We start from the raw sequence: 22309 nt of genomic DNA, 5'->3' as shown, positions 1-22309 counted from the left end.
ATAACATCCTTCTTCTTCTTCTTCTTATTCGCATTTCAAGCTTATTGCTTAGCGCATATTAGCTTATTACGTGCTCTCAACTTAGTGTTCTAAATGCACTTCCACAGTTATTAATTGAGAGCTTTCGATGCCAATACCAATGCATGAATTTGTATATTGTGTGGCAAGCACAATGATACTCTATGCCCAGGGAAGTCGAGAAAATTTCCAACCCGAAAGATTCCCTCGACCGGACCGGGAATCGAACCCGCCGCCTCCGGCTTGGTAATACCGTGCCTTTACTGACTAGGCTATGAGGCCCCACATAAATAACATCCACGATACATCATTTAGTAAAAGTGTTGACTTCATTTTCAGTGTGGTGCTCGAAGGGTTAACATAATTACATTCGTTTGACTTTTGGATTGCGTTTATGTAAAATATATATTCCGATGGAAATTTATTATCAGCTATTCAAGTAATTTTAACATTATCCTAAAAGAGAATAATTTCTTATCAAGACCACAAATTAACTAGGAACAGACTTCTTCCAGAATTTCTCCAAACTGTCGCTCGAAGACCTTTGAACAGGCTCTATATGTATCTTGTAATTTATTGCATGTAAATTGATAAAACTACTGAGAATTATGTTTCAAAACATGGTTTTACTGCCTGTCTACTTGTAAATATTTCAAATATACGATCTAAAGTTCAAAACAACTAACTAATTTTGAAACCATAGAACAAATAGCGCCCTCGATCGTATTTGGTCATCATTATCACACGATCCAAATCAGTCCATAAAACTATTTGTCAAGCATAAACAAAAAACAACACCCCACACGGCACGGTGCCGTCCGGATTCACTTTACATCACCAACGAAACTACCGGCGAAGGCCAATGACCTGCTATACACTCGCTCGCTAGCTAACTAGCCAAACTCTACTATCAAACGTGGACGAAACGCTTTCATTAGTGCCGGCCGTCCGTCCATCCGTCGTCGTCCATACGTTGGTTGACTCATATGGCCGGTTGCCACTGCTCTGCACCAGCGGCATGATGTTAGTCATTTACTACTAGCTCTCGCTGCCAATTTCAACCAAACTCGGTATGGGTCTCCCTCCATGGCTAGGTTTCTCGCGCAATGACTGTTGAGTTTGTTTGCAAAATTCGTTTTTGCCTGATTTTTGGTTTATGCAAAACTCCTTTCTGCACCGCCACCGCCGCCATCGGGGACCAACAGAGAGCGAGAGGGGCAATCAAAATACCTCCACCATCGGTCCAAAAAAAAGGTGTAGAGTAAAAATAAAACTTCGAAATTACCCCCTAAAGTCGGTTATAGGTGCGATTGTTGAAAAAATGTTATGTTTGCACGCCTGTATATGAAATTTTTATTTGCAATGTGGGAAGTCATTTGGATTCGGAATGAATCTTTCTGCGAGCATATCAAAAGTGAAAGCTGAGCTTTATAGAAAACAAAAAGCCTAACAGTTGAACCCGGCATCGAACGTCTCCGGTGTCATACAAACTCTACTGGAGAAGACGGAAAAATTTAATACAATTTAATGACCCTGTTTGTGCTGGCTCGTGCTGATAAGTGGCCGCACTGCATAGTGCCGTATTATCTATCGTCAAGCAAAGTACCTACGGTTTTATGACAGCCTTTATGATGCGTTTCTTGTTGTTTAATCTGATTATCTTCTGAGCGGCGCTAAGATTGGAGCCATTGTGGTGTGATTTTTCTACTCTTCGTTACCACTTTATTATTTCATGGAATCAAATTGAGAAAAATCTTCCGCTGGTAGTTTCATTAATCATTCACAACCAAGCAAATAAATTTGCACAAATTTGCCAAAAACTAAAGAAATTGTATGCGTCTAGAGCATGGTGGTGCCCGGATAATGAAGGCTCGGCAACTTTCCTTAAATGGGTACACGATCCAAAAACTTGCCAAGTGCCTGCCTGCTGCCTCAACCCTCATTTTCTCATGAGTTCGAAGCCAGCTCGCTGTGCTGCACCAGGATTATGGAGCTGCCCTCGGGCCATTTCGCGCCTACCTCGCTGGAGCATAAATTATAAAGGAACAACTCTGAGCTCAAAAAGCGCGCAGTTTGCAGCTCCCTAGGTTCGGCAAGTTTCAATGTTGCAAATGCTTCGCATATAAATAAAAGTGGAGTGCCCTATCTTTGTGCTGAAATTAACCTGCACTGACCTTTAGCAAACTGTAAACAGTGATCGATGAAGGCAGGCAAACAGGTTCTGACTGCGGGATAGGTGTACATATTGCAGATTCTTGTGCTATTGTTTGAAGGCTTATAGCCCTGGAAACTTGACTCTGTCAGGGTTGGTAGTGGATATTTGATACAATATTAGGACTATAGTGACTAAAATAACGAAAATAGCGACCCATTAGGGAATTCAAAACAATAAAAAAATGACCAATAGTGACATGTATTGTTCGGTCGTTGATTGCGACCTGCTTTGAGAAATATTATAAACTCACAACCAAGCCATTTTCAAGCTTCTTTAAAATAAAACAAATGGTTGAAGGTTCCCGTAAATTTGATTTCGAAAAAATCAGTATTAATTGAATAATATAGAGTACAGTTCATTTCTAACCTCCATTTCCTCACACAGTACTCATTTTTCTGCCATAATACTTTGGAAACAAACCATGTCGTAAGTTGAATTTAGATTCAAATCGTGAATTGCTCATTAGAAGGAATTTCTGGATGTGAAAGGGTGTCTAAATGTATTCTAAAGTCTTGGACTTCTTGGAGCCCGGAGAAATCTTGAAAATTTTCAGGCACGTTATTTTAAAGATCTGTAACACCTTTTAAACCTGGGCTTGGATTTTTTGATTCCAGACTTATAAACAAATACAATTTTATGAACATAGAAAAAACTGAAGATTCTTTACATGATTTTTTGATGTTTGTACAGATACTAAAGCTACCGAGCTTCAATGATTTTTCCAAAATTCGGGTCATTGCAAACCTCTAGGGTCTGAAAAGTTTCTTAGACAATTTCTAAACATCTAAGCCTAAGGAAATCTGGCAAGATGACGAAGTAAAAAACCCAGTTTTTTTATCGAAAATTTGCAATTTAGATCATGGGCAATGGAAAAGTGAAATTGCATAATCTAAAATTATTTTGAAGATAACGGACTTGAAACCTTGACCACTCTATTTAAGAATTAAAAATCTTCCTTGAAGTGTGAATATCAGTTTGCATAGCTATTGACCCTAAGATTAAAATTCACGATTATCGAAGGAATTGAGAAGATAAATACAAACAAATTGCAATGAGGTCTGCTTACAATTCTTTTAAATCATCTTTAAGGAATTAAAAGGGAAGTCTAGGAGGATGATTTATGAATGCTTAGCATAATTTAAAAGCAAAATATTCGAAGGATTATTCCAAACGGTAACTTTTTAAGCTTTAAACTTTAAAAAAAAATTATTTAGATAAAATTAAGGGAACCCTCGCGAGAATTATAAAGAATATTAAGATAAGATGATTGTAGATTGAATTCTTAAAAAATACTAGAGAGGATTCCAAAAGACTCTTAGATACAAAAATTTCATTGGAACGCCAGAAGGAACAATAAACATTATTCAGGGGAATCAAGGGAAAAGCAAATCTGAAGACATCTTGGGATGATGGATTTGTAACAAGTGTAAGTGTTGCCTCCAAGATCGAAGTAGGCCGCGCGATTGAAATGACGTGTTTTGATTTTGCTAAAAAAAAGTCTCTGTGTTTTTATGGTTTTTATCAATTTGAACGATTAAAAAACTCTAAAATTGATGGTGTAAAAAAAAAAAGATCTTATTCCGGATTTGTATCTGAAGGACGAAAAGTGGAAGAGGCTGATAGGCAAACAGAAGGTCATGAAGATGGAGTGAATCAAGCGGGCCGCCATCCGGGAAGTTGAAGCATTTGAGTAAGGGTTGGTCGCCGGTAAGGGCCAGTAAGTGCTGCCAGCAGATGAATCAAGAGGTATTCGAAACAAAATTTGTAAGAAATGTCCATTCAAATCGATTTAATACAGTTGAACAAATTTCAAAACTATATACGTGCCAGATTTGGAAATAATATTTTTGAATCTGGAAGTGTGTTTATGATACCATTATCCATTTGATAAAGGTAGAGTGAACATGCGGGGCTTATTGTAAGTAAAAGTGACCTCGGAGTGGTCGTGAATTACCAGGCATTCTGAAATGGGTCACTGGAGCTGCAATAGAGCTAACACCTTCTAACTCCCGGACTAAACCTGCTTTAATTTAAGGGTAATAAAAAGCAGTTTTCTTCCATAATAACACTGCCGGACAGTGGGGGTTAGATTGTACACACACACACACACACACACACACACACACACACACACACACACACACACACACACACACACACACACACACACACACACACACACACACACACACACACACACACACACACACACACACACACACACCGAAGACAAAACGAAGAGTAGTGCTAGCACAAGGTAGGAGTAGTCAATTAAGGGGTTACGCCACCCTAGAAATTTCAAAAATTCGATTTTATTGCTTTCATAAAAATGTACTTTGAGGTGTTAAGCATAATAATTTTTAAATAAATAATTAAATTTATCTTCATACATGCACTTATTTTTACAAATAATCGGTACCTCGACGTTTAACCGCGTTTTTCTCGAAACAATATTTTTACAAACGGCTAACACTATAAAATTGCTAAATTTGAATGAGCGAAATTTTCTGGAATACCTCAATGGATTATCTGCAGAAGTACGTATGAACTTTTTGATTAATCAAAAATCGCAATTTTGGTAAGCAATTTTAGACATTCATTTTTCGTACGTATTTCTATAGATTTTCTTATCGAGATTACTGAAAAATCCATTTTGTTTTAGGTTGATATTTGCGGCGTTGGGATTGTTAGCCGTATGGCACTACACACGAAGCAGAGATAGAAAGACGCAGTGCTGCCATCTTTGATTTATTATTTATATTGAAGAAAAAATACTGTAAGTACTCCTAAAGATGTATACTATTAGCCAACATAAGTCCATTTAGTTTAAACTTGTTTAAGCAACAACAAAAATTAATTAAGTTGGTTTATTTTTCTCTGTTCTAGGGTGGTGTAACCCCTTAAGGAAGTCGGAAACTAGACAGTCCGTGAAGTGAGAAGGAAGTGAGTGTTAACAAAAACGAATAAAGTGGGAGTTTGTCTTGAGTGAACTTTAAGTGTTTTCTTGTTTCGCGGAATTGTCACGAGCGTGTGCCGACCCTGAGGCTTGGGGACGGGGGTCTCATCAGTGCTGAGAGTATCACCGGACTGGTATACATATTATATAGGTAATTCAGACATCGGTCATTTTCTCAGGCTCCGGGCAGAGAAATTCAAGATTTAGGATTGGGTAAATAGCTTTCAAGATTCTGAGACTTCGAACAGTTGTTAAGATTTCATGTTTACAAAATAATTAAGATTTCGGTCTAGGAAAATTCTGAATCGCACGGCACGAGTTGGATCCCAATTATAAGGCCGATGACATAGTAACGCGTTTAGCGAAGCGTGCGCGTGCGCGTGTGCGTGTGCGTCTGAGCTACTTTGATGAGCGTCCATGCAAAATGCTTGGTGAAACGCTTACACCTGTCATAGTAAACGCGTTGCGATGCGTCTGCAGTAGCGTCAAAGCACTCCTTGAAGTGTTTTCACGCGCGTGCACGCAAAAGACTGTTGTAGTGCCATTGAAATTAAATGGTGATCGACTCGATAACTGCGATTTCGGTCGAATTCTATAAAGTGAATATTAATAATTACGTTAGAAATAGCATCGGTAGTTCGGACGTCCGGAAGTTTAAGTACATTTTAAATTTAGCCGGCATTTTTGTTTTGTTATGATGAATGCCAAATGCTGAATGTTACATGTTACATGTTAAATGTTACATCTTAAATGATATGTGTTACATTTTAAATGTTAAATGTTACATTTAAATGTTTATTGTTAAATGTTATATTTTTATTGTTAAATGGTATATGTTAAATTTTAAATTTTATATGATAAATTCAAGTGTTAAATATTAAATTGATTAATTTCAAATGCAAAATGTTACATGTTATATGTGAAATGCTGAATGTTAAATGTTAAATGCCAAATGTCGGATGGTAATTGTAAAAATGTTAGATGTTAATTGTTAAATGTTAAATGTGCATGTTAAATGTTAATTGCTAATGTTAAATGTTTAATGCTTGATGTTAAATGCTGAATGTGTATGTTACATGTTAAATTTAAATTGTTAATTGATACATGTTACATGTTATATGTTTAATAATAAATATTGAATGTTAAATATTAAATGATAATAAATGCTAGATTTGAATTGTAAAATATAAAACCCTTAATGTTTAATGCTAAATGATTTATGCTAAATGTTTAATGTAACATGTTACCTGTAAAATGTTAAATGTTAATTGGTAAATGTTAATTGGTAAATGTTAAATGAGAATGTTATATGAGAATGTTAAGTTAGAATGTTAAATGAGAATGTTAAATGAGAATGTTAAATGAGAATTTTAAATGAAAATTTTTAATGTTAGATGTTAAAATCTGAATGTGAATGTTGAATGCTAAATGTTTAATATTAATTGTTAAATGTAACATGTTAAATGTAAAATGTATCATGCGAAATGTAAAATGTTTATTGTTACAGGTTACCTTTAACATGTAAACAGGGTTGCTTCCACTCACTTGCTATAAAAAAATATTTTTCGGAATTATGCAATCATTAGATGTTATAATGCTGTGTTGCACTTGTAAGTAACAAGAAGAGGGTGTTAAGTATGTGTTTGACTCATAAAACCTGTCAATTTCGCTTTGAGCGCGTCACAATCAGCGATCTTATGATTCGTGAGCGTTCACTCAGAGTGAGCGCTCACGAGTCGTAAAATCGCTGATTGTGACGCACTGAAAGCAATATTGACAGATTCCATGTGTCAAACACATACTTCATGACCTCTTCTTGTAACTTACAAGTACTAATTAGCATTATAATATTTCATGATTACATAATTCCGAAAAACATTTTTTTATAGCAAGTGAATGGAAGTAACCCTGCATGTAAAATGATAAACGTTAAATGTTAAAAGCTACATGTTAAATGTTAAATTTTAAATGTTAAATGTTAAATATTAAATGTAAGATGGTAAATGATAAATGCTAAATGTTAAATGCTAAATAATAAATGTTATATATAAAATGGATTAGCAAATGGACAACATCGACCCTTATCTGACTGATGTTGTTCATTTGTCATCAATTGTCACCAACTGTTAGCACTCAATTTTGAGTAGCCCTAGTTTACACGGAATTTTAGTAGATCCTACTTAAAATTGGATAATTTAGAATTAGCGTGAAAACCAGCGATTTTTGACTGACAACAATGCGAGCTGCGCTTTCAAAAACGCGTTGAGTATGTCATAGCACGCATCACGCGACGCTTTATTGAAATTCAGCAAACGCGAACAACACGCGCTGCTCGACGCTCCGCGTTACTATGTCATCGGCCTAAGTCTGATCGGTAAAATCCCCAAGGATTTCCAAAATATGAGGCTCCGAAGTACTTGAGGCTAAGGACTTTTCTATTATTCTCTATTCCCGACTTAGGCCGCTGCCATAGTGGGAGCGAAGAGGCGCGCTTAGCGTTCTATACAGAAGAATTCCTAATATTGGTATTATTCCTTACATTCGATTTCACGCGTCGCGCGCATATTCGCTCTCACGATGGCAGTGGCCTAAGGAAAATTAAGTCGATTAGTTAAGTGTTCCACCTCTGAAAAGGATAAATCAGTTTGCATACATTCAGGATAGCCAGTGAATTTTCATTTTGAAATTCCCGTTTTTCCCGGTTCAAATCTTTAAAAAATCCCGTTTGTTAATATTCAACAAAAAACGAAATTGAACGCATTTTTAAGAACGTGCTGAAAAGAATTTATTGAAAGGATAAAAAAAATGATTAAATAAGATTCCCAAGATTCTGGGGCTTTAAAATTTGTGTATTTGAAACTAGAACCTTTTTTTTAAATTTGTGATTAATAACAATCTTTTGTGATGCAAGATTTGAAGAAAAATAATTAAAATGTGAAAATCACAGACTTGAAAAAATTAAAATCACAGACTTGAAAAAAAAAATATCATACTTATAAGTTGTGGAGTCATAATTGTCACGCTCTGAGACTTGGAAGCATTTTAAGAGCTATAACAAATTACAGAACAATCTATAGAATCTAGCGGACAACCCCTGGAATTTTTAGTAAAATTTAAAAGAATTCAAAGTGTTGATTTCAAACAAATATTGAGAAGGATTCCCACACAGTTTTCGAAGGAGAAGTTCTGAGCAGAATTCCAGAATTATTCTGACATGAAATCCTTAGAAATTGTTAGATGAATTTGGAGGGATTTCTGTGGAGAAGAATGCATGTTCTAAATTAAATTGTTAGGTAATTTTAGAAGATTTAAAAAGGAGTTGTGATAAATAAAACTTTGCGGAAAATTCCTACGTTATTCTGAGGAGATTTGTAGGGGGATCGTGAAGAAAATGACAGATGACGTTTAAGAAGAGTTTCAAAAGAATTATGATCAGAATTCAACACGAAACAGAGTTCTAATAGTGTTTTTGCAATAACTTCAACCCTAGTGCGAAAGATTCATCACAGAACTCCAACAAAATTGATTGCAAAACATTTGCTAATCATTAGAAAAAAATGCTTTAAAGGGTTTCTAAATAACATTTCGAAAGATTTCTGCTGTTTTGAATATAGTTAAAAGAAATTTTGGAAAAGATTTTCAAGGAAACAAAGTCTCCGGATAGGCTCAAGGGAATTCTAAGAATGATTCAATTAAATTCTTAAAAGGGGTTGCAAGGAAATTCCAAAAAGAATTTAACGGTAATTATTACGCGGAGGGTTTACTGGTTTATTTCAGAAAAATTTCAAAATTATTCAGAGCAGAATTCTAAGTTAATTCAGAAATTCATATCATGAGAATTAAAACCCCGGAAAAGAATAATTCAGTTTCGGTTTTTACAAATACTTGTTCCCCAAGTCCAGCATCTTCAATATTTTCTTTTAAGGACCATGCACTTTACATCTGAAATTGTACCGACAAAAATCAATTTGCAATATTGCTGAGTGATTAAATTTTAAAAACAATAAGACGGGAAACTGAAGAAAATTATGCAGCAAATAGAGCAAGACATTCATTTTGGAAAAGGATCACTCTGTTTTAATGGTTTATTCAGAAATTCTGGTGTAAAACTTTGTTCCTATGGTATGGTTAATTTATTTTTCCCGTTTCTCTCGCCGAATTCCCGGATATTTTTCCGATATTCCCGGTTTTCCCGGTTTGCTGGCCACCCTGAATACATAGAAGGGAAAAAGTACACAAATTTTACAATCAAGCGTTTTGATCTGAAATTTAAAGGCAAATTCAAGACTCTCAACATTGGTCGTAAAAAGTGACTTAAGTGACTACATTTTAAGAAATAGTAACTTTGGTGACTTTATGGTGTAAAACGTGACCTTTTTAGTGACTGGCTTGAACATAGTGACCTAGGCACTAAAAAGTTACCAGCTACCAGCCCTGCTCTGTGTACTAGATAGGGGAAAGTAGTCAAAACTAAAACAGCAGGAACGGTGAGTCAACGGGAATATCTTGATTTAGAAGTGATACAAAATCTTGACATTTTCCTAGATAGTGTTCAAACAATAATTATATGATTTGAACCATATTTAAACATGTGGCTCGATGTTCAAGACTCTCTGTCTCACTGCCTAGTGGGGAACAATGGAACAAAACTTTACCTTAACATTTCCTTTCACTATTTTTTTCAAGTCAAATAGAAACCTATACCTACCATTCGAATGGAGTCAAGGGCTTGATCGTAGCTTTCATCGAATAGATTAGAAAACAATGTTAAACAAAAGCTGTCTCACTGTTGATTATTTTTCCCTACTTGCATTTTCTATTTTAACATTATGCTGTTATTTAGGGAAAAACGTGGATGATATTGAACTTTAAAACTCTTCTAAAAACGTGATCACAAATATGCCGTTATAAAGAAATAAATATGTATAGGAACCAAGAAGTTTATATTGGAAATTTTGTTGAACCCTTTCATTAAATTCCTTTAATTAGAGGAAATGGATGTAATGTCGGCCTAAATTCCCCTAATTTGGGCCCATACATAAATTCAGCAATAAACTAAATTTTCAATAGGGACCTAAAATAGCCATTAGTACCGTCTCAATGACACGTTCAATTAATTACAATTGATAAATAGCTGATTTTTAGCGATTTGCCCAATCTTAGATCTATAGGCCAACATTAGAGCCATTTCCCCTAAATCGAATCATTTAAGAATCGAAGATTTGACAAGCGATTTACAGTTTTGGTTTGAAAACAGAACCGTTCGTCACATCCTCGACGATTGCATCCCAAGTTTACATCGAAGAATGCCTGAAAAAGCGTGTATTGCCGTTCATCCGCAAGCATAGGGACAAAGTCATCTTTGGCCCGAATTGGTCAGCTGCCAGTACTCCAAGGTGATTCTGGAGTGGTATACTGCCAACAAGATCGATTTAATGAATCCTCCGAATTTCCCAGAATTTCGACCAATCGAAAAATACTGGACAATTTCAAAGCAGCGACTTCCAAGAAGCGGTGGGGCAGTCAAGGACATCCAGCAAATGTTCGTTTCCACTTTCTCCATCAAGAGGAAGGTTCGAGATTTCGTTCGAACTGGAGAAAATTAACCATCGAATGCTGTAACTTTGAAGTTTGTACTGTAAAGCAACCATTAAGGGGAATTTCACCGCTTCGAAAAAAAATAATTACGTTTTGATTTTTCTAAAAATATTGAAAAAAAAGTATCAAAAATCTAAAAAAATCACATTTTTTCTAATTTTTTAAAGAAAATTCACGTGCAAAAACATGTTTTATAAGTCATTATGGCATAAAGTTGGACTCAAAAAAGCACAAAACATCAACTTTTCGGTTTTTCTGAGAGTCCAATTTTTTTTCATGATAGGATAGAAAACAAATTTTTGTATGTAATTTTTGACAAAAATCTAAGGAAGAAACTGATTTTCTTGGATTTTTGATAATTTTTCCCAATATTTTTAGAAAAATAAAAACGTACCGAAAATATTTTTTTATTTTTGGGCCGGTGAGCTTCCCCTTAATGAACTTTTTTAAACTTATTGAATCACGAATTACAGGTCTTTTTGTGCGTACCCATTTACTGTTAGTCAGCCTTTAATTTACAAACTCATACGGCTTAAAGATTACAACTACCCGAGTCATATGGCTTATAGATTGCAACACCAATGGCAAATTTTGACATTCAAAAGAGGAAATCTAAAGAAATTTGTTTGTTATTGGTTTGATCGATAGAAGAGGTAAAATTTCTGGCCTAATTACTGAATAATAGCAAAGTAATCTATAGGCATATTTCATGAATACCAGAGATTTTGAGCTTCACAGAAATATAAAATTTAAAAAAGCTACAGTGCGGATTCAACGAGTCTTGAACCCACGTCGTTTGCGTGACTGTCTCATGTGCTGACCACTTAGCTAGACTTACTATCATAAGTTTGAGGTCACCCTTCCTTTAAAACACATGTAAATGTGTTTTGCTCATACCTCTGCCATTTTACAACCGATTTTCGATCTTTGTAGGTTTTATGAAAGGTTTGACTGAAATTCGGCATTAATCGTTCCAGCACTTTTTTGAATAGGAACAACTAAAGATTCCTTCCACACCAGTGGCACGTGTCCAGATAGAAATGATGCATTACCCGAGTAGATGAGAATAGCAAACCAAGAACTAACCAATTGCAAATTTTACTATCATAGCTTATCTTGATATTATTATGTTATTTACCCATAACACATAATAACAATCTAATAACAAAATATGATATCACATCAAAATTTGTTATTTTCATGATATTAAAATTTTGAGTCATAAAACAGTCGAAAAACAACTCAACAAAAATTTATGATATTGTATCTTATTTTGCTATTGGCATCATATTAATATTCTTTTCCATTTTTAGTCGTAAGGTGAATATTTTTTCCATTTCAATGTTTCAGAAATTTTTATTTTTTTTATTTTAATGATAGGTATTTATTTTTTTTTTGTACTCTGTATATGATATTTATACATTGTACATTTATACATACATTTATACATATTTATACATTGACGAATTGTGTCGTTGACTCGCATTACTTTATTAATATCTGTTAGTTCATATACATAAAAACTTTTAGAATACATTTTACCATGGGCGCTAAACGATCTTTCGACTACGTCTGCATCAAACATAAGATTATCAGTTAAGATATATATTCCTTTTGGATCGTACTGAACAGAGCTTTTCTGTTTTGACCATAAAGATTGAATCCAATTTTTCACATCTGGATTTAAATCAAGATAGTTGCGGTGGCATAACTTGTTCATATAATATTTCCTTTCGATTTGCACAAGTGGACTTTTATTGCCAGTTCGGAACCCGAGGAGCATTCCGTTTCTTAGAAGAGATCTATTACAATATCTATAATTTTATTGCATAGTTAAGAAGTTACCTGACTCATATGGGAATAACGAAAAATTGTATAAGGCTCCAAAATTGTAAACAGCTTCGATGATGTGTCCCGTTAAATGAACATTATACGACATGTTATCTTTACCATATAGTGTTTCAAATTGCTGCAGAAACATGTTTAAGTCCATTTCGCATGAATGTATCGTGGCTTCGTTCAATTTTGGGTCTAATAACTGGTGAATCGATAATGATAGCAACATGACATGGTCAAGAAATTGTTTTGATAAAATATTAGTAACGGACGGATATAAATAATGGAGAAGAACAGCTTCCCACTCATTCGCCTTGTATTTCTTATGTTCCTTCAACTGTCGCGGATATCTAGGAAAAACACTAGGAGGTCTAAAGCTCAACATTCTCTTTTCAATTTCTCCCAAGCGGTTACCAATGTAGAAAGGTTGCTTATGATTTTCACTTTCCGTCCATAAACTCCACAACTGTTTCATTACGCCGAGCAATATTGCGTACATATAATCTGGAGGAAAGCAGTCGATAATATCAAGATCAGGCGAAAAAGTAAATACAGATTTTCCCATCACCCCAAGCTTCTCTATGCCTGTGGTAGATACTTCTTCCATCAACTGTCTTGTGGGTGTGTCTTCTCGTTTGCGGACATTATGCATTTGGGATAACATCTCGAATTATTCGAAACTTTTGTTTCTCCTGGATGTAGGCAATATGTGCAACCATATAATCCGTTGTATTGCTTCATGTTCTGTACTTTGCACCTCGCCACGGAATCAAGATTTACTTGTAGTAATGACACCGAGTACATTTTTCCATCAATGTTCATTCCAGTATCCTTTAACCGTCGTAGCTCTATGCAAAAGTACTTAAATAATAAATTGGTGTTTGGTTCACCCTTCGAAAGCCACAAATCACTGACAACCAAGTTGTGTTTTGAATATCGAATATTGGGAGGGAGGTTATTCAAAGTGACAAAGCTATAATAATGGCTGATATTATTGTACATTGAAAATAAGACGACTTTATTATAATTTCAAACCAATCTGTATATGCTTCACAGCATGCCGTGCAATATTTATGGTGATTATTATACCAAATAGGAGCATAAATTTAGTGCGCCATATGAATACTAAAATATAGGGATATTTTTAATTTGTCAGCATTAGCACCATGCATTAAAGAGTCATTCAAAGATTATCTATTTAGTAAAAAACTGTTACTACTGTTGAGCAATAACCAGTCACATATTATTTAATTATACATAGATGTATGAAAGTGTTTTATTGCCTATCAATTAAAGCGTAATTATTCATACTGTGTGAAATTTGTTCATACGGCGACATTTTTTTTCGTTATAACTTGCTACTCCTTAAAAATACCTCAATATAACATATTCTCCTAGATTGGAATTCTATAGCATAACATAAACCTAATGGTTGTATCTTAGCATTTCGTAGTCCAAATTGAGAGCGTTAAGTTATATTTAAGCTATATAACTAGCTTGCTGGTTTATTCGGTACAGCGAATCAAAACAAAACAAAAACCATGACCACCTGTCAAAAAGTCAACATTCCAAGCGATCCTCCTATTTTCGCTTGTAATCAAGATGTAAGAAATGCTTATTGGATCCACTAAAAGCTTTTTCAATACAAGGGTTAAAGCCGTGATGTCAATACTGGCCATCTCCAAACGGATTTAGTGAAACTGTCGGCGTTGCTTTAAGAAGGGTTCGTGGATCTTTCGGAAGTGTATCGGAAAGCCGCTTGCTCAATATTTTTAAGAGCTCCTTCACCGCACTGTGCCTTATGTAGGGATCGTATAACTGTAGTTCCTCCAGGAGTTTCATATTGTCGATCGTCTCATCTTCATCGTGTTCAGAAGCACTGAAGGGGTTTTCATTTCATATATCTGAATAGATTTGTTTTTTATAATGACAAAAAATTTCAGAGTATTTTTTGTTGTAGCAGTATATTTCTTATCTGTGAATTTTAGGCCTCTGATAAAGATGATAGTTGTAATGAAGCTTTAATGAAGGTCTAAGACTGCTTCAAGTTTTATATCGGTCATAAAAAGTGTACAATAAAACATAATTGTATGTTTTGTTTTGGTTTTATTCTTCAGTTATAAGTAGTGATGCAGAACCACCTTACAGCTACCGTTAAAACTATGAAGTCTGAGTTTTAATTTAGTAGTCATAAAACAGTTATATAGACGACTTGACGGCCTGATTTTATGACAAGCACACAAAACCGTAATACAACCACAGGCTGGAAGGGATGCTATGATAAAACAATGATAAAATAAGAATAAATCTTCCAAGCATTTAGATTGTTACTTGGGTAGGTATGTTATTACGTATACAATTTATTGGTCAACCTACTATCGGTAAAGCACTTGCCATATCCAACATTTCATCGTTGGCGTCCTCCTCTGAGTGCTCAGCATCAGAATCTGTAGGTTCATTATTTAGAATCATCGATTCATTTAAACTGTGGTGATTGCTTAGGTCATGTATCATCGTATTTTCCGAGGCTGGACCTGAGTGCTCAGATTCAGATTCAGAATCTGTAGGCTCATCATTTAAATAAACCGTTTTATTTAAATTGCGATGGTTGTTTTTTTCTGAGGCGGGATTAACTTCAATGAATTCAGGTTCATGGTCTGAATACATAAGTTCAACAGTTTCTAATCCTGATGAACAGATGGGATCATTAACAATGTTTCGCCTGGGCTGCACAAGATATTAGGTAGTTTTTGATATTTTTTCTATCCGACATACGTACCTTTTTGACATATTTCCGTCCATAGTACTCGGGTGACAAATAAAATTGTCGTCTTCGACGCGCACTCATGGTAATTTATTAATTAAATAAACAACGATTTTATTGAATAATACTTTAAACAAAACAGTCAGAGTAGTTTTTATTTATGCTAAGATAAGATTAGACAACTGGTTCATTTTTGTTTTAAAGTATTCTTCTTCTCTCGCAGAACCGACCGTGCAATTAATTCTGGTCAACACGACTGACTATCAAAACACAAGAAAAAAGATTATCTGTTGTTAAAATCTTCGGGTTGTATACGTTCGGCCGATATACGTGAACTTCAAATTGAGCAATCAGGAGTTGGTTCGCATTTGATGGAAAACTGGTTCAAAAAAGGTCCCCTATTGCTCATCTTATCTTAGGATTTATGAACAATAGCAGATGACGTATGAGAGCTATGTCACAGTACACAGGTCTGCTGTTGTTATGGATCTTGATGATGACGTCACAATCACGGTCCATCGTATTTCATTGTAATGTTTATCTTTTTACACGAAACAGCTATTCGAAGTTACATCAATCTCACTGTTCTCAATATGGAATGTTGTGGGAGTGACGTCGTTCCTTGAGTGCTCAGCAATATATACAATATTTTTGCTTCTAATACCAGCAAGCTGCCTGTTGGCTCGGACCTTATATAAACGTCATTGGTATAAACAGTATGGTTGTGAACAGGACGTGAATCACACAGTTATTCGTGTTGTCTAAGTTTATGTGAAAAAAATCAGTATAACTGTTAAATTCAACAACAGAAATGGGCCGTCCACGTAAAAATCAAGGTCAAAAGCTTGCTACTAAGAGAGCAAATGCTGCAAATATGGCATGCCTTGGAAAAATGGTACGTTGCAAATTCAGAATAATTACTGATATTTAACCTCAATATTTTTCATTTCAGGAGGAGCAGCTAAAAAAACATTCTGAACAAAAAAAGAAACTTCTGGAAAAAAAACCAAAACAGGTCCGCTAGTGCCATAGACCCTGTCGCTCCATTCATTCCTGGAATTCGCCCAACTGACCAATTCACTGACGAAAGTTCCGCCGGATCATCTGCCAAACATGTGAGTAGCGTTTGTACTTTTTTTTTATTGGTTCTAACCCCAAATTTTCAATTGCAGGTGCAGGATGAACAGTTAAATGCAAATATTGCACCGAAGAAGAAACGCACAGGAAAGATTTCAAGAAGTCCTACTATCGTCGATCCGGTCATTCCAGCTATTTCTGGAGTTTGCCCAACTGACCAGCCCACTGACAAATGTTCTGCAAGACCATTTTCTGCTAAACATGTGAGTAGCGTCGTTCTCGTACTTTTTTAGTTCTAACCCCAAATTTCAATTTACAGGTGCAGGAGGAACATCTAAAGGACAATTTTGAACCGAAAAAGAAACGCACACGAAAGACTCCAAGAAATGCGACTGTCATCGATCCGGTCATTCCAGCTATTTCTGGAGTTCGCCCAACTGACCAGCCCACTAACAAATGTTCTGCAGGACCATCTTTTGCTAAACATGTGAGTAGTGTCGTTCTCGTACTTTTTTAGTTCTAACCTTAAATTTAAAATTGAAGGTTCAAGAGGAACAGCTAGAGGAAAATGTTACTCCGCAAAATAAACGCCCGGGAAAAATCTCTAAAAGTGCCGCTAGCACCGGTCCTATCGTTCCAGCTATGTGTGGAGTCCCGATAACTGGTCAGTCTACTGACGAAGAATCTGCAGGGTCATCTTCTGCAAATCATGGCAATAGTGTCTTTCCTTGCACGTCTAGGACTCCACAAAATTTTCAAGACCATGAATTTGCTGGAACAACTTCTGCAAACTCTGCTTTTAGCCCTGAGTACTCAGACAGTAGTACAAGTTTGTTTGCGGGATATGCTGAAGTTGGTGTGCCAGAACCGAATGTTGATTATTTAAGAACGGTAATGAGCTACGTCAGACAATCGAGATAATGTCAGCGGAAATAAAGCAACTCCGGGAGGAAAACTGCAAGCTGCGCCATCTAAACATGAAGCTTCAAGAATCTCTGGTGGAGAAAACTTTTTTTTTTTTTCCTTTGGTTTGTTTTTTCCGTCGATCTTGTTTTCCGTGCTGAGCACCAATGCTACCGACGTGCCAGGAAGGCAGCTCCCACACCTGGACCCTACATATCGACCCATCAATTCATGAACCGGGGACCAACGGCTTTACTTCCCATCCGAAGGAAGGCGTGATCAGAGATGTTATGCCTCAGAACATCCCGGCTGCGCCGACTGGGATTGAACCTAGGCCTGCTGGGGTGAGAGGTAATCACGCTTACCACTACACCATCGGCGCCGTTTGGTGGAGAAACCTATGGGATTATCATTCTCCGGCATCCCAGGATACCCCAACTCAAATTGGCTATTGAGGGTATCGCAAGATGCACACGAGAGTGATTATCTGTTCGTGAAAGAGTTGCTCTTCTCGCTGTTTCCAAGAGGCGTAGGCAACGCCACAGTGACCGGCAGGCGTTCTAACAACCCCAGAGGACGCAGCAAGAAAGCCCCGGAGCCAAATCAGAACATTCAAACGGTTGTTCAAATGGATCCTGAAAAAGTTAAATATATGAAAGGTAAATAGTATCTTTACCACTTTGTATACGTTATAATCATTATTATCAATCGCTAGCTCGGCTGTACGAGAGAAGACGAATTTTGCAGGACCCAGTAGGGGTCGCTCAGCATTTGTCCCAACAAATAAATAAGCACATCGCAACCGCGCTGGCGAATAATCCTGTGTTGTGCCAGGTGCCAACGCAATAGGACATCATAAGAAGCGTACAAATGTACGACAACAAAGAAAACGACACAAGTTACGCTAGAGAAAATACTACAACACTTCAAATCTATTTTGTTCAGCCATTGTTCGGTTTTTTTTTTAGAAAGTTACGTTTTTATTTCATGTTGATTTTATCGTTATTATTATAACAAATAAAAAAAGCTTTGCCGAATTGTTGAACTCAATCATTATTATCAGTAAAACTGATTCTCCACCGAAAAAAATACTATTATTATAAGCTCTCCAAGAAGAATAACTAAAGCTGCTATTATTTTGTTATTCGATCCGAACAACTGAATTTATTCTTAATTAGTTCTTATTAGTTAATAACACATTTTGCAATTGATTAGTTCTTAATATTTCAATAATAGCTAAATATGTTTTGGACTTTTTTGATTTTTTTGTTCTTAGTTTGATATTACAATAACAAGATTTGCTATTATTTAGTTTTTCTCCCGAACGGTTTCCGTTATTATTTTTGATATTTTAACTCTTATTTCAATCAAACTAATAACAAATTTAGATGTTCTAATATCCTATTTTTAATAGCAAAACTTGCTATTGGTTTGCTATTCTCACCTACTCGGGTAATAAGGTTAGCATTAGATTACGAAGCACTCCTATTTCACCCGAATGACGAAGTAAATCCAATTACGTTTCAATTTGAAACTTGCACGACGAAATTGTTATCTAGAAGCAGTGATATAATTTTAATAAAATATTAACCAATTTGAGACTCTTTTTCAAATCAACTGGTGCTGATGGAAAGGTAAATTAATCTGGAGCATGGCCATACCACGAAGACCGAGCAACGACATAGACAATGTCGCACGTGATGATTGTTGTGACAAACTTTCTCTGTACCACAAATCACGATTGAATGACAAAACAAGTTATTCCCACTGCTTTACGTGTATCATCAACCCTATGTGTTGCTGACAAAGATGGTAAATAAACATTAATTTGTTTGCTTGCTGCTGCTGATCACTCATTATTATTAGGTTCTTTTGTCATATGTTGTTTTGACGTGATTAAGATATTTTTGACTACCTAATCAGCAACTGAATTCGGACATAAATTTCAACGAAGAGAAATAAATTTCTGCATATACCATAACGTATCAATTTCTTTCTCTTCGATTCAATTTATGCCCGGAATTCAGCTGCAGCATATTTAGCGGAAACATGAAAAAATATCATCTATCAATAGCATCTAGGGTAAATGACAAATTTAGCACACATAGACTGTTTTAGGCAACGAAAATTTAAACGAAAATTTCACTGCATTTTCGCACCAAAACACTTCGCTTAATGTATTCAAACGATTCCTGAGTCTTTCAGCTTAAATCTGATTTGATTTTTACGACTGGGCCAACGCATTTTGTCAAAAATGCGACTGATTTCGAGTTGCCGATAACAAAACAGTAGAAGTTAAAACGCAGTTCAAATGAAAAGGTTGCTGAAGAAAAAGACTTGAAAAGTTGTGAGCGTTGTCAAAATGTGTTCAAACAGTTTTGAACAATTCTGTCGATTGGAATGGATAGGAGCAGCAAGCAGCAAACAAACAAACACAATCACCTGACCACCGACTGCATAAACGTCGTTGTCTCTCACCGCCTCTTATCGCTTGCTTGGGGACACCCTCTCTGTCCTTTCCGTTGTCGCCGCATGATGCGTTGTAATAATACGACTTTGGTTTTTTTCAAATCCGACAAAAAAAGTTAGCTCACTGTTTCCGGTTTGATTATACACTTATGTAGGGCCAGTCAACAGTGCTGATGCACGCAGGCACAAACTCTCGGATAGAGGGAGCCACGAATGGAGGAATCAGACGAAACTCCATCCCCTTTGGAAAAGTTGAAATCCGTAATTAAACAAAAATGAAAGTGACAGTTTTAGCCGTAATATCTAGACCAACAATTGAAATAGTCGGAACAACTTAACTTAAAACAGTGACCGTCGAGAATAATAAAACATTAACGCAAACTAACAATGCCATTGGATAGAGGAAGTTTGCTCTATCCGATGCTGGTGTTAGATTGCTTGGATTGCGAGAAATTTACGTTTAAAGCCATTGTAAACGTTCGGTTGCTCCGCCTATTTCAAATGTTGATCCGGATATATTTTTCAAGCTACCGCGGAGTGCTTGGAACGAAAATGGGAGCCATACAAACAAACAATCCATACCTACTAATAAGGAGGTGGAGGATGGAACGCAGTGGAATGGAAGAAACGGAAATTGGTGACATTGGAGAAATGCACCGGGTGGAAGGAAGGAAGGTGGATGGAGCGGGGTTGTGTGAAATTTCTTGTTCGCATTTACAGCGGTAGTATCAAAAGTGGCAAGTGAAACGGAACGAAAACAAGTTTTAATCGTTTTGACAGTTGAATGGGTTTTGTACTAAGTGCACTGTATAATCATTGCGCTTTGGGAAAATCTGCCCAATTTTTTACACTTTTCCGGGGTAACGGCAGACACTGATTGGCAATCTTACAAATTGAAGTGCTTCTAGGTGAAGTTGTTCGTAGAATTATTTGTTGATTTGTTCATTCAATACAATTGTTCAACTTGAGTTAACGTAACAATCAATAACATTACAAGCCCAAAAGGAGCGTCAATTTGTCTCTACTAAAAACACCGTCCTGAGCGCAAAACAAGCGTTCCTCCTGATTAACAAATCTCCCCAAAAATAATCCGAAACAAATTGAAAAAAATCGAATCCAAGCAAATAAAAAAAAACATCAAAATTGACCTTACCTCCAAAAAATGAAGCTCAAGTTGCTTAATAAGCACGAAATAAAGCTGCTGGCTTCTTCTTCTTCTCGCTACTCAGCTTACTTCGCTTGTCGCCTGGCCTGCACTCGGTCTACCGTCGGCGGGACGTCGTCATTTTGATTGCTTACTTCACTACACTCCTTTTTTCTGGCTTGTTAATTTTCTTCAACGCGTCTCAATATTTGCAAGTATTACACCACCCGATTACACCACAAACGAGCACCCACCATTCATTCGGTGGAGAATGACGTGGAAACTTCAGTTGCTGCTGTATGGTGACTACCCAATCGATCTCATGCAACGATAATGACGCCGATGACGACGACGACGACGACTACGATGAGTTTTGCAAAACAAATCAGCCTACTACGGGTGTTTACATTTTTGTTTGGGGTTGCATTTTATTCTTTTATTCTTTTCCAACACAAAAGCCGTCCTTGTAGTGTGTCGCACACTTGTCGTCACCTTTTTTTTTTATTCAGCTGATTTCGCCAATGACGAAAATCGATGTGAATCTGTGAATGAAACGGAAAAAAGAAGGGAGACATTAGAGCCATTATAGCAAATTATGTGCCATTTTACACTTGGAATGAATGACATGAGGAGAGCTAATCGGGAACATTCACTGTATGCCCTTTGATGCTATTTCACTAGGCGCATTTGAAAGAGTAGGGAGAAATTGCTCTGAAAAGTAGGGGAACAATCAATAGAATATTGTTCACATAGGCACCAACATACAATGCAAGGCATACGGTACCATCTGTCATCTTTCTGATTCTGAAACAGTTATTACGTGTTTCTGGTATTACTTCAAACTGATACCGAGACAATCGACTGAGTCAGTGTAACCTAATGTAATTTGACTTATGTCTTGGTAATATTCTAACGTAGCAAAATTTGCAAGTATCAATCAAAATATTTAGCAGATTTATTCTAATCTTATTAAGGTGTTATTATTGCAACCACAGGGGCTTAGCATGGCCTAGTTGGGAGGGGCACGGTACGAATAAGCTGGTGGCAGCGTGTTCGATTCTCGGCCTGGTCTAGCAAATCGTTCGAGTTCGAAATTTTCTTTACTTCCATGGGCATATCATTGTGCTAGTCATCAAGGGGTGGTCACTAGAGTGATGCAAAATTTGAAATTTTCGCTCCACAGTACTTAAACGATTCCAAATCGGATCCTGGCTAACCTCTCAAAATTTGAACCCATTTGGTGAGAAACTGAGATGGCACAAACCATTTGATGTTTGTATGGGAATTACTATGGTAAAACCAAGATTTTTGTTCATGTCTGCCTATAAT

At 36.2% G+C, this 22309-nt stretch overlaps 2 protein-coding genes and 1 pseudogene across 7 annotated transcripts in view; 1 reads left to right on the top strand and 2 right to left on the bottom strand.

Moving 5' to 3' along the window:
* Positions 1–21522, bottom strand: part of Spn (Spinophilin) — a 171735-nt gene extending 150213 nt beyond the window's left edge. For all 6 annotated transcript variants that reach the window (XM_065230361.1, XM_065230364.1, XM_065230358.1 and 3 more), the window contains exon 1: positions 20990–21522. The gene's annotated coding sequence lies outside the window, so the exon portion shown is untranslated. The remainder of the gene's footprint in view (positions 1–20989) is intronic.
* Positions 1465–13432, bottom strand: LOC135708510 (uncharacterized; annotated as a pseudogene).
* On the top strand, positions 17385–18216 carry LOC135708509 (uncharacterized). The gene is made up of 3 exons (XM_065230624.1): positions 17385–17492; positions 17762–18026; positions 18083–18216. The coding sequence occupies exons 1-3, from the start codon at positions 17385–17387 to the stop codon at positions 18214–18216; spliced, it is 507 nt and encodes a 168-aa protein (XP_065086696.1).
* Positions 21523–22309: the final 787 nt, after the last annotated feature.

The sequence above is a fragment of the Ochlerotatus camptorhynchus genome, unplaced genomic scaffold (genome assembly GCF_037179485.1).
Source record: "Ochlerotatus camptorhynchus isolate MF236.1 unplaced genomic scaffold, CSIRO-AGI_Acam_v1.1 ptg000330l, whole genome shotgun sequence".
Lineage (NCBI taxonomy): Eukaryota > Metazoa > Arthropoda > Insecta > Diptera > Culicidae > Ochlerotatus > Ochlerotatus camptorhynchus.
This window is presented reverse-complemented; position numbering and strand designations above follow the sequence as displayed.

Excerpts from the sequence above, each read along its gene's own strand:
- LOC135708509 (XM_065230624.1), top strand. The coding sequence starts at position 17,385 with ATGTCAGCGGAAATAAAGCAACTCCGGGAGGAAAACTGCAAGCTGCGC. Across the intron at positions 17,493-17,761 it reads CTTTTTTTTTTTTTCCTTTG|AAACCTATGGGATTATCATT; the intron begins GTTTGTTTTTTC and ends CGTTTGGTGGAG. Across the intron at positions 18,027-18,082 it reads AAAAGTTAAATATATGAAAG|CTCGGCTGTACGAGAGAAGA; the intron begins GTAAATAGTATC and ends ATCAATCGCTAG.